At 47.0% G+C, this 12,781-nt stretch overlaps 1 protein-coding gene across 1 annotated transcript in view; it reads right to left on the bottom strand.

Annotated features, from left to right (window-relative positions):
• ACOXL (acyl-CoA oxidase like) overlaps window positions 1-12,781 on the bottom strand; it is a 380,307-nt gene that overhangs the window by 302,401 nt on the left and 65,125 nt on the right. The window contains exons 5-8 of the mRNA XM_070046830.1: window positions 9,739-9,853; window positions 9,336-9,422; window positions 7,427-7,499; window positions 2,433-2,565 (exon numbers count right to left, since the gene is read on the bottom strand). Coding sequence (XP_069902931.1) covers window positions 2,433-2,565; window positions 7,427-7,499; window positions 9,336-9,422; window positions 9,739-9,853 — 408 coding nt within the window. The remainder of the gene's footprint in view (window positions 1-2,432; window positions 2,566-7,426; window positions 7,500-9,335; window positions 9,423-9,738; window positions 9,854-12,781) is intronic.

Genomic DNA, 12,781 nt, shown 5'->3' with positions numbered 1-12,781 from the left:
AATGCCCTTTGGAGAAAGGGATCCGTTTTCCACTCATCAGCGAGCACAGAAAAAGCAGGACCTTCTCAGGTTTCAGCTGAGAAAGCATCTGTCCTGTGTTTAAGCTGTAGGAGGGGAGGGAGCTGCCAAAAAGCTGGTGAGATCATCCTCGCCAGAGATGCTCTCTATGAGATCACAGCGGCCAGGGTCCGTGAGGGATGACACATCGGCCGTATCTGGACCACATGGGTCTGAGGCCCGTCCAGCTCTGCGAGGGGTCTCCCCGTCACCGGGCAAACCCACCTCCCAAACAGGGCAGGTGCCGACTCATGCCCATTGTGTTTCGCTTCAGATACTCAGGAATCCAAGGGACACCAAGCACCTCTGCAAAACGTCTCAGATCGCCTGGCTGCCTGGAGGCCAGGACTCCAGGCATTTGTTTCACGGGAAAGCCCATTTACTCCTTTCCCACAGCCAACGCCTATCTCCCCAGTAACAGCAGCGGGAGCTGCCATCACATCAGCAACAGCTCTGAGCGACGGGGCCCTCGCTCTGTGCCAGCAACGCACCCACACCCTCGCCCAGGCCTCGCCATCATCAGAAGGCCCATTTTACAAATGAAGAGACTGAGGCTGAAAGAAGGCTACCGATCTGCCCGCGCCCCCATGGCTGGTCACATCCAGGCTGAGGTCTGAGCCCAGGGTTCTCTGATTTCAGAGCCCACGATCGTGATAAGGCCTGTACATTGCCAGGAACGAAATGTGTGTGTCAGATGCCCAAAGAGGAATTGACCCAAATGTGCCCGCTTCCCCAGACACTCCGGATTTGGCAGGGGCCGGCCCCTTGATAATGCTCAGGAAAACGGAGAAGGGGTGCCTTTTAAAAATCAGCCACTCTGTGTCCTCTCTCCCCACCCCACTGCTCCAGATCTACTGATATTTAGAAATCAAGTCTCTCCCAGAAGGCCCCTCCGTGCCCCATCTACACCACCCTATGCCTGCCCCCCAGGACTCCACCACTGGCCTGAATGGGCGGACCGGTCCCTGGCAGTGTGGACATCCTTCACACGACATCACCCACTCCAAAACGTAACAGCACAGGGTTTCTACGGCACCTTTAGAGCCACGAACCAGCATGTGGTTTTAATATTCACCAGCACTCTCCTCAGAGGGGCCCTGAGGCTGCTGTGATCAGAGGGGCTATTGTGCAGATACGGCTGTCCCCACTTCACAGAACCCTGATCAGATTTCTGTCCCATCTTCTCTACGGTGCAATTCTCGGCTCGTCTGCTTTCTCTCCTCTTGCCTCCTTCTGGAGTCTGGAAAATGGCTGAAACAGTGTCTATCACAGACTTGGAAGAAGTATTTTCCTCCGTCCTTTGCCGCTGTGCCAGCACCTTGGCCTCACCCCTGGGCCTGCATCCTGAGGCTCTCCTGGGGCCTCACTGACTCAGCCGGTTCAGCTGAGACCCGCTGAGCCACTGTGGACCTGGGTCTTCAGAACTGAATACGCACCCCACTCACTTTGCAGAGCCACCGAAAACAAGCACATAAAGCAGCGCCCACGGGCAGGCAGATGGTCACTGGCTCAGGACTGAGGGTCACAGCTGCACCCGCTGACGGGAAGGGCACCACATGAGAGCTCGGTCAGGCAGGCTTCCTGTGAGCAGTGCAGACCCGGCAGAAGGGAGAAAGGAAGGATTTTCCTGCCTTTCAGGTGGCTGCACACTGATGTCAGGCCTGGAGTCAGGTGAATGAAACTTATTCCTTCTTGATGGAGAATCTGGGTTCAAGCCACAGATGGATATTCACGGGTACGTTAATTCTCCTTCCAGCTTCCCCAAGCTCAGTGGAGCTTAAGAGATACAGAGACGGGGAGGGACCAGAGAACAGACAGTGCAGTGCCTCGAGGAGCAGGCAGCCTTCCAGAGCTCTTCTCTCCTGGCTGCTTTTTCCAAACCAAGACAGAGGAGGGGGCGGGAGGAAATGGGAGGCAGAGTTGGCTTCTGGAGGTCTGGCCTCATGAACTCCTGCCTGTGATGGTGACTGTCACACGCCAACAGCCGTGCAAGCATCAGTGCCCCCAGTGAATTCAGCCAAGGCACGCAGGCTTACCCATGAGTCAGCTCTTAGCTGCTTTTCCAGAAGATGTGTCTGTTCTGAACAACCAGTTCTCCCGGGACCATCTTTAGTGGCCCTGTTGCCGCAACACCTATGTTCCACCCAGCGTAGTCAGCAGCACACATCTGGGATGCGGGGGGATGGGACCCCATGGTAAGAAGGCTGCAGAAAGGTCCTCTGTGCAGCGCCAACTGGCACTCGCTAGCATCTAACCAGCAACCCAGGCCACCTTACACCAACCGTGGCTCAGGCAGCTCAACTCCTGACATTGTTACCCACCCCGGGACAGGCAGAGAATAAATAGCAAGGGAAATTAACATCAGAGTCAGTTACCTTCATAGAGCCTGTAGCTTGGAAAGTCACAGACAGTCTCGAAGGGGTCAGCACCGCCAACATGGCATTGAATCTTGCACTCTTGTTCTTAATGGGGGAGTGGTACTGCCCATCTGGAGCCACAGAACCAAACCTGCAGTGGGGGAGAGGCAGGTGGAAAAGAGAGATGGGGTTCATGTAAGAGAAGAACATGGTGCCTAGAAATGAGTTCAGGTGGCTCCCACGAGCACACACAGGGTTCCCCATCCTGGATCCTCCCTCACAAGGCAGCAGTGTGGGGAGCAGGACAAGTGCCTCCCCAGGAGATGCTGAGAAAGGCTCAACTCATGGAAAGTAAGAGCAGATTTCCCGCCACTACTACCCTGCAACTCAACAGTGGACTCTGACAAAGAGAGGCATGAGGACTGCCATCATCAAACCAACACCAGAGCCTGGCTGTAAAGACTGCACATCAATCCACGTTTTGTGTGTGTGTGTGTGTGTGTGTGTGTGCGTGCGTGTGTGTGTGTGTGTGTGTGTGTGTGTGTGTGTGTGTGTGTGTGTGTTACGCGGGCCTCTCACTGTTGTGGCCTCTCCCATTGCGGAGCACAGGCTCCGGATGCGCAGGCTCAGTGGCCATGGCTCACGGGCCCAGCCGCTCTGCGGCACGTGGGATCTTCCCGGACCGGGGCACGAACCCGCGTCCCCTGCATCGGCAGGCGGACGCTCAACCACTGCACCACCAGGGAAGCCCCTAATCTACTTTTTTGTTGTTGAGATACAAATCATTTACCATAAACTTCACCTTTTTAAAGTGTACAGTTCAACGGTTTTTAGTATATTCACGAAGTTGTACAACCATGACCACTATCCAATTTCAAAGCATTTCATCACCCCAAAAAGAAACCCCATACCATTAGCAGTCCTGTCCCATACCCGCTACCCTCCAGAGCCCGGCAACCATTAATCTACTTTCTAACTCTATGGATTTGTCTCTTCTGGACATTTCTCATAAGTAGTAGCATACAGTGTGTGGCCTTTGTGTCTGGCTTCTTTCACTTGACACACTGTTTTCAAGGTTCACGCATGTTGTAACATGTATCGGTACTTCATTTCTTTTTATGGCCAAATGATGTTCCATTGTACGGATATACCTTATGTTGTTTATCCATTCATCAGTTGATGGATATTTGTGCTGTTTCCACTTTTTTTGGCTCTTATGAATAACTGTTATGAACATTTGTACACAAGTTTTTGTGTGGATATATATTTTCAATTCTCTTGTAGACAACGTCTTCGTAAAGACCGAGGAGTAGAATTGCTAGGTCCTATGAAGACGTTCAACTTTTGAAGAATGGCCAAATTCTTCTCCAGGTTGACCACACCAGTTTACATCCCCCCCAGCAATGGATGAGGGCTCCAGTTTCTCCTCACCCTCACCAACACTCGTTATCATCTGTTTCTTTTACTACAGCCATGAAGGGAGCGCAAAGTGGTACTTCACTGTGGTTTTCATTGGCATTTCCTTAACGACAGTGATGTTGATGTGCTTATTAGCCATTTCAATATCTTCTTTGGATAAGTGTCTATTCATATTTTTGCCCATTTTTAATTGGGTCATGTGTCTTCTTACTGTTGAGCTGTAATATAGTTCCTTTTACAGTCTGGATACTAGGTTCTTATGATATATAAGATTTGCAAATATTTTCTCCCACTCTGTGGATTGTCTTTTCACTTTCTTCATAGTGTCCTTTGCTGCACAAGTTTTTTAATTTTGATGACGTCCAATTTATCTATTTTTTCTTTGGTTCCTTGTGCTTTTGGTGTCACACCTAAGAAATCACTGCCTAAACAAGGTCACAAAGATTTATACCTATGCCTTCTTTTTTTTAATATTTATTTATTTGGCTGCCTGGGTCTTAGTTGCGGCGTGTGGACTCTTAGTTGAGGCATGAGAGATCTAGTTCCCTGACCAGGGATCGAACCTGGGCCCCCTGCATTGGGAGTGTGGAGTCTTAACCACTGGACCACCAGGGAAGTCCCAGCACCTATGTTTTCTTTTATACTTTTTTTTATACTTTTAGCTCTTACCATTTAGATCTGTGATCCATCTTGTGTTAATTTTTGTATATCATATGAGGTAAAGGTCTAACTTCATGCTTATGATATCCGTTGTGCCAGCACCATTTGTTGAGAAGACCATTTTTCCCCATTAAATTATCCTGTCACCCTTGTTGAGTATCAATTGACCATAAGTGCAAGGATTTATCTCTAGATCCTCTATCTATTCCATTGTCCATACATCTAGCCTTATGTCAATTCCACACTATCTTGATAACTGTAGATTTGTAGTAATTTTTCAAATCAGGGATGTGAGTCCTCCTACTTCGTTCTCCTTTATCAAGATTGTTTTGGGTAGTCTGAGTCTCTTGCATTTCCATATGAATTTTAGAACCAGTTTCTCAGTTTTTTCAAAAAAAAAAAAAGGCAGCTGGGATTTTGACAGGAATTTCATTGAATCTGTACATCTGCTTACAGACCCCTTTCTGATCAAATGATAAACCAACACCCTCAAAGTGTGTTGCCTCTGCTGTAGTATTTGGGGGGCAGCTTAAATACCTATGGAATGGCTTTTAAATCAAATCTTGCTTACCAAAGAATATTCTATATATTCTCATATTTTCTACAGACCGTGTAGCTCCCTATCATTCTTCTTTCTGGTTGAGTCTGACTTTCTAATCCCTAGTGCATTGGATGAATGCGAAGCCCGTGGGTCCAGGTTCTGGCCGAGGACTGTCCAGTCCACTAAGATCCTGTTAGTATGGGTGGAAAATGGAGAGCTCCAAATCTGGGCTTTCCTTCCCTCTCCCCATCTCCAGGAGTGGAGTGATGCTGATTAGTCACCAGGAGAGGTACAGGCACCTCTGGGGAAGGCTGGTGGTCCTATGATTTGCTGGCATGGGCACTGGTCATTCCTGAGGAGGCCTGGGGCCTTCATCACCCACCAGGACAACTACAAAGATGCTTTTGTTGTTTCCATTTCATTTCTTACCAATTCCCAGAGGGAAAAATGTCAACCAGAATTTGGTCCATTTTAAGTTTGTTTCCACCATATCTTCCTTAAACTTTTGGCATCTGTGACGTTTATTTACTGGCAAGAACTTGCAGGCAGTAAAAAGGAGTAAAGTTACCCCAGTGTTCATTGCAGCACTATTTACAGTAGCCAGGACATGGAAGCAACCTAAATGCCCATCAACAGAGGAATGGATAAAGAAGATGTGGTACATATATGCAATGGAATATTACTCGGCCATAAAAAAAGAACGAAATAATGCCATTTGCAGCAACATGGATGGACCTAGAGATTGCCATACTAAGTGAAGTCAGACAAAGACAAATAACACATGATATCACTTATATGTGGAATCTTAAAAAATGATACAAATGAACCTATCTACAAAACAGAAATAGAGTCACAGATGTAGAAAACAAACTTATGGTCATCAGGGGTGAAAGGGAGGAGAGGGATAAACTGGGAGACTGGGAGTGACATATACACACTACTATATATAAAGTAGATAACTAATAAGAACCTACTGTATAGCGCAGAGAACTCTACTCAATACTCTGTAATGATCTATATGGGAACAGAATCTAAAAGAGTGGATATATGTATATGTATAACTGATTCACTTTGCTGTACACCTGAAACTAACACAACGCTGTAAATCAACTATATTCCAATAAAAATTAATTAAAAATAAAAAGTAAAAAGGAGTGAAGTGTTAAAGGAAAATCTATAGGAAAGCAAGCAGCAAGTCTGATGGCTTGCTTCTTCACAAATTTAAATATCACTGTAGTTCAGGATTTTTATTGGATACATGAAATGCTGCCAAGAAAAGTAAAGTTAATTGGTGTTTCTTAGCCTCTGCAAAGAGCATAGTGAACCGTGGGGCTCCATCCCTGGAATGCACTTGTAGAAGCAAACTTCATCTCGTTCTTTCACCCATCTGACCTCACTGAGTGATGCTGGGAAATGACACTAAGCACCTCTGATATTATCCAATCAGTACTGGTTGGAACAGCCTCTGAAGCAGAAGGATGGTACCTTATCTCCTGTCTTCCACAAAGGAGGCAATAACACCAATTATTTTATGATAACCAAAAAAAAAATTTTTTTAAGGAAATAATCTAAATACCAACACTAAGGGATTCATACATAACTTATAGATCATTTAACAGTCTATTATGGCAATATTAAAAATGATAGGGGCTTCCTGGTGGCGCAGTGTTTAAGAATCCACCTGCCAATGAAGGGGTCATGGGTTCTATCCCTGGTCCGGGAAGATCCCGCATGCCGTGGAGCAACAAAGCCCGTGTACCACAACTACTGAGCCCGCACTCTAGAGCCCGCGAGCCACAACTACTGAGCCCGTGTGCCACAACTACTGAAGCCTGCGTGCCTAGAGCCCATGCTCCGCAACAAGAAAAGCCACCACGATGAGAAGCCCGCGCACCGCAATGAAGAGTAGCCCCCACTCGCCCTAACTAGAGAAAGCCTGTGCACAGCAACAAAGACCTTACACAGCCAAAAATAAAATAAATAAAAATAAAAGTGATAATGCCTATGTGTATTTACTGTTGCACAGAAACACTGGACATATAATGTTAAACAGAAATTACAAGTTATAAAAAATAGAATTTCTAAGTGGACCTCATTCAGTGAAAATCAAACATCTCTCTCTCTCATTAGATATAACCTCACAGAGAAAAGTCTAAAGTGTTATATATGAAAGTATAACAAACATTGTGTCTGGGTGATAGCATTTGGGATAATTTTAATTTTTTTTGATTTGCTTATCTACATTTCTCAATTAATTGTCAGTAAAATTGTAGGAGAGGTTATGAGAAGACACTCTGGATGTACAGCCCATGAGACCCAGGAACCAGGCCTGGGAAGGAGGGCAAAGGGCTCCCACGCACAGCAGGTCCGAGTTAAGGAGACAACTACTCACTTATCCAGCAGCTTCTCCCTTGGTATCCGAACCTTGTCAAATCTCAGAATCCCGGTATCAACACCATGCAGACCTAGAGAGAGCAGACGGGAAATGGAGCTGTAGGGGGCCAAGTTTATGTGCATCAGAAATACTGTCCGGGCCACTTCCCAGGTCTGTCGCTGCTAAAACGCAAAGCCCTTTATCTCACTTCCAGAATTGTTGCTGCTTTCTTATTTGGGGTGGGGATGCTGTTTGCTTGTTTCCATGAAGAGTGGTACCTGCTTCTCCAGCCCCCTCCTCCCTACCAAGAATAGAGGAGAAAATGCTAGACCCTCTGTGCAGCCCACCTGCTCTGAGGCCAGCTGGGGGGTGGGGTCTGGCGGGGACACAGCTTCCCACCTGAGCAGTTGCTGTGACTAGAAAAGGGAGAATTCTAGGCAACTGAAAGAACATCAGACTGAACACAGAGGAGGAGGAAAGCCCCTTACGCCCCCCAGTGACGCAGAACTCAAATTCCTCCCCCTTCTCGGTGCTTCCTCCCCAGAACACGGGGTGAATTTGTGACAGCAAATGCCTAGAAGACATTGGGAAGCGGCCAGAGAGACAGCAGTGGGTGGGTAGGGCGACCGCCTCCCAAGAAGTTTCTTGAAATCTGCCAGACCCATTTCCTCAGGACACCTGTCGGCATCTGGGGTCTATTTTTTGTTCATCTCACACTTAGGGAGACTTACTCTGGGAGAAAAGATCTTTTTCTAGCGCAGGTCTTATTTAGAACATCACCCCTGGACAAGGTCACAGTGGTACTTACGAGCTTACAAGGAGACCAGCTCAGACTTTCTGGGTTTGCCAGTGCCATGAATGCCTGGCGCCACTTCACGAGGGCTGCGTGAGCCCTCTACCCTCAACAGCACTTGACACGCCAGGTGTTTTCAAGGGATCAGGGCCTCAGTCACCTAAAGCACTTGCAGCCCATTCCTGCAGGCACGCGGTGCTCAGTATCCCTACGGGGCCAGGGTGAGCTTAGCCCCATCCTCCAAAGGATCGTCTCCTCCCCCTTCTCTTCTGCTCTTTCTTCTCTCTTTTTTCCCTTCTCCCCCCACCGGCGTTTTTGGCTTCACTTGGCTGGGGATAACCAGTGGAGCCCACAGGCATGGCCTGCTCTCACCAAGCATTCTGGGTTGCATTGTGTCTCCCCCAAGATTCATATGTTGCAATCTTCACCCCTAGTACCCGTGAATGTAACCTTATTTGGAGAAAGGGTCTGTACAGAGGCGATCAAGTTAAAATGAGGGCATTTGTGGGCCCTCATTCAAATGACCGGTGTCCTTATAAAAAAGAGGAAATTGGACACAGACAGGTACACAGGGAGCATGCCATGTGAACATGAAGATGGCCACGTACAAGCCAAGGAGAGAGGTCTGGGGAATACCCTCCCCATCCCAGCCCTCAGAACAAACTCCCTTGACACCTTGACCTCGGGCTCGTAGCCTCCACAATTGTGAGTCGATACATTCCTGTTGTTTAAGCCACTCAGTGTGAGTACCACAGCCCTAGCAAACCAGTCCACAGAGGCAATCCTTAGGACCCACTGAGGCTGGTGGCTCTGGGCCATGAAAGAGAGAACCTCAACCTGCCCTCTGAGGGCCCACAAGTCCAAGAAGGAGAGAGGAGACGAAACAGCTGGGGACAGGGTTGCCTCAGGACTAGTAAACACGAGAGGCTGGGAGAAATGGGACCAATGCGTGTTCATAAATGGCAGTCTGCAACCTTCTCTAACTGCCATACACAGAAGACTAACCAGGCTTCAAAACCAGAGTCTGCTCTGCCTTCACTGCTTTCGTGAGTTAGGTTAGATTCTCACTGGGTGGGGCAGGGAACAGGCAGGAAGTGCAAAGAAGGGTGGGAGAGGGGTCACCTGGGGACTCACCTTCTTTATACATCATATCAATAGCTGTCACTCCTGGGTACATGCTTCCATTTTCATCGCGGACAGGAACGATGAAACAGTGGGGCCCTAAGGAAGGTGAAGAGACACTAAGGTCTCTAAAGATATGATCAAAGCTTTGCTCATTTCCTGGGACACTGTACAATTATGTTGATCTTGAAATTCATTTTGTTCTATGACTGTGCACTGCCTATTATAGTGTCTAATGTTGAATGTAATGATAAATCGTCTCATCATGTATATTTAGGAGATAATGTTAATGTTAGTGCTGAATTTTTTTACAAGGTAGAAACAGCCCTCTGAGATGGGTTTTCTGTGTAAAGTACTCACGGGAGAATAGTACTAGTAAAGGGAAATAGCCTAGGTTTCTGTGTCGGTAACAAACCTTGAGATCTTCCGTTTATGATGAGCTGGGCAAAGACTGCTGCATAATTCCCGTACATGGCGTTTCCAATGTACATCTTCTCAGCATTTTCGCATGGTGTGTCGATTACAAACTCCTGAACAGAAACCAAAGCAACAGAGTTTTCTTTCTTATGGCTCATTTCAACTCCTGGGTTCAGTGCAATGAACACTATGAAGCAGACCCATACTGTGTACCTGTACCCACTCGGGTGATTTCACAGAAAAGGAGCAGACGACCCAGAGTCGCCTAATTCAACCTCGTGAGCTCAACACCACCATGCTATCACTGCAGCGTGCACTGTTCACCTACACCTTAACTCTGAAAACGACTGGAAATTAAAGTGCTTTGTCAATGAATATTACAATCAGGAAAATACGTTGCCACTTTTCGATGGATGAAAGTTGTCCATTCACTTCTTCCGGGTCTCTCTTCTTTGTAATGTTGCACGGGCATGTGTACTATTTGTCTGAGCCTATGGCTTTAATGTATAAAGGCTTTCTTCATTGTGCTTCTTTCTCTCTAGACTACTCCACACTGAGTTTCTGACTTCTAAATAATCAGCACCAAACCCCTAAAAGCCCTGCTGATATGTATTCAGCTCTGCACACGCCCCCTGCCCCCAAACACTCCACCTTCGAGATTGACAAGAAAGGATGGAACATCCAGTGATCTAGGGCCCCTAGTTAGATGAGTCCATGTCTATATATTTCATTTTGTCTACTGGGCATTGCCCCTTCTGGACCAATCGCTTGGTTCCTCATGACCTCCACTGTTGCCTGGGTCTTGAACATTCTTGCCTTTAAGGTATGGGTCTGTTGTTTAAATGGCCACTAACTAACCAAAGGTTAAATGTGTACACCGGGACGCAAACAAGACTACTAGGCAACCGTGACCCATTCCTACCATTGATTAGAATTTCAGCCCAGACAATTCTGATTTTTATAAAAAGAAATACCTCATTTAAGCCTTGGGATGATTGTTTCAGAACCTGCCTCTCCATTTTCCTCATCAATGAATATAATAATGAAAGGTTTCCTCAAAAGCTCATATGGGGCTTCCCTGGTGGCGCAGTGGTTGAGAGTCCGCCTGCCGATGCAGGGGACACGGTTTTGTGCCCCGGTCCGGGAAGATCCCACATGCCGTGGAGCGGCTGGGCCCGTGAGCCATGGCCGCTGAGCCTGCACGTCCGGAGCCTCTGCTCCGCCACGGGAGAGGCCACAGCAGTGAGAGGCCCGGGTACCGCAAAAAAAGCTCATATGGATAAGCCCTTAAACCAAAAAGCATTTGTCAACAATTCTCTATCTTATTAGGGAAAGAATCTTAGAACATGCCATCTAGCTCGTCTCCATGATATGACCAAGGATTCCAGCTCAAAACAGTCCGAAGTTAGTACTGGTCAGGAATAAGCAGAGGGAAAAAATGTATTTTTTTGTTTTCACTCTGCTCAAAACTCTGCCTTCTTTTTCTTTCTCTCCAGGAGCTAGAACAGGATCACCATGGAAATGCCCCCATTCACTTCTGGGTCCTCCCTCCTTCTGCTTACCACCTGGGATACCCTTCAACCTCGTGTTAAGGAGAGATGGACCGTAACTGCCAGTTCTGGATACCAGGTACCTGGGACAGGTCGGAGAGCCCCGGGTGGGTGGGGAGCCGGGGAGGGAGGGTGGAATGGTGAAAAGGCAGAGCAGCAAATTTAATCAAAGCTGACAATATGGAAGATGTGGCCGAACCAAACCGACAAGCTATTGATCATCTAAAGATCATCTCAGATTTCAGATTTTTAAGTATACAGACTGCACTTTCCCTCTGGCCAAGAAATACAGTCTTGGAGCCCAAGGAAACATTCCCTGACACATATGTGCACAGAGAAACTTTTAACACAGGCGAGGGCTTTTCAGAAACATAAATGGACAAGCTCTTTTTAAGTCTCTGGAGGCTGCTGCCCTTATCAGGCCAGCCAGGACTTCTTAAAGAAAGGAGTTATTGTGACTCTGGTGGGTGCAGGAACAAACAACAAAACTCATGTGGTAAGGGGATGCTAACACCTTAGGGTGGGAAGGGAAGTAGCAGAGAAAGGCTGGCCTGGCAGAAAAGCTCTGGTGGGGCAGGGAGAGGACAGAAGGCCATCTGTTCCCATCAGCATCTGATCTACTCTGGGAAGGGAAATTTGTCACTTCTGGCAAAAATACTTGATTTGGAAAGTCTGCCTTAGCCAAAACTCTGGCATTAAAGCTGGATCTATGTCAGTCCCACACACACTACTATATATAAAATAGATAACCAATAAGAACCTGCCGTATTGCACAGGGAACTCCTGTGCAATACTCTGTAATGGCCTATATAGAAGAAGAATCTAAAAAAAAAAAGAGTGGACATACGTATATGTATAACTGATTCACTTTGCTGTACACCTGAAACTAGCACAACATTGTAAATCAACTATACTCCCATAAAATTTTTTTAAAAGCTGGATCTAAATAATGCACGCCATGTGTGTCGGTTCCTATTATAATTAACTGTTGAAGGCCAACAAAACGGTCAGTCCTGCAAGCACTAAAAGAGACGGCCTTGGCCAGAGAGCTCTTAGCCTCATTTATTTTTGCGATTTTGCCTAAACTGTAAAAATAAAACTCTCTCTTACCTTGAAACTCTCCATGCCGCTACTCAATCCATCATCCAAAAATAAAAATAAAACAACCAACCCACAGGAATGCCCAACCAAAAAATGTAAGAGACTGAAACTGCCCTGGAGGGAGAGAGGGCTCATTTGATATGCTCTAACATTTAAAAAGGGAAATGAAGGGGGAAACACAGAAACCAATGAAGGAGAAAGCCATTCCCTGCCAAGCCAACCCTCAGTGGCCTGAGCTTACGATGGGCTTCTTCCCTCCCTCAGGAAGCAGCACGTTCACCAGCATCTTCTCATCATTACGATTTCAACTTTGCAACTCCCCTGCCGAGAGTGGCAGCTGCTATAGCGCAGCAGGTAGCTACATCATTATGCTGTTAACACAGGGAAATG

The sequence above is a fragment of the Globicephala melas genome, chromosome 12, assembly GCF_963455315.2.
Source record: "Globicephala melas chromosome 12, mGloMel1.2, whole genome shotgun sequence".
In the NCBI taxonomy this organism is placed as follows: domain Eukaryota; kingdom Metazoa; phylum Chordata; class Mammalia; order Artiodactyla; family Delphinidae; genus Globicephala; species Globicephala melas.
This window is presented reverse-complemented; position numbering and strand designations above follow the sequence as displayed.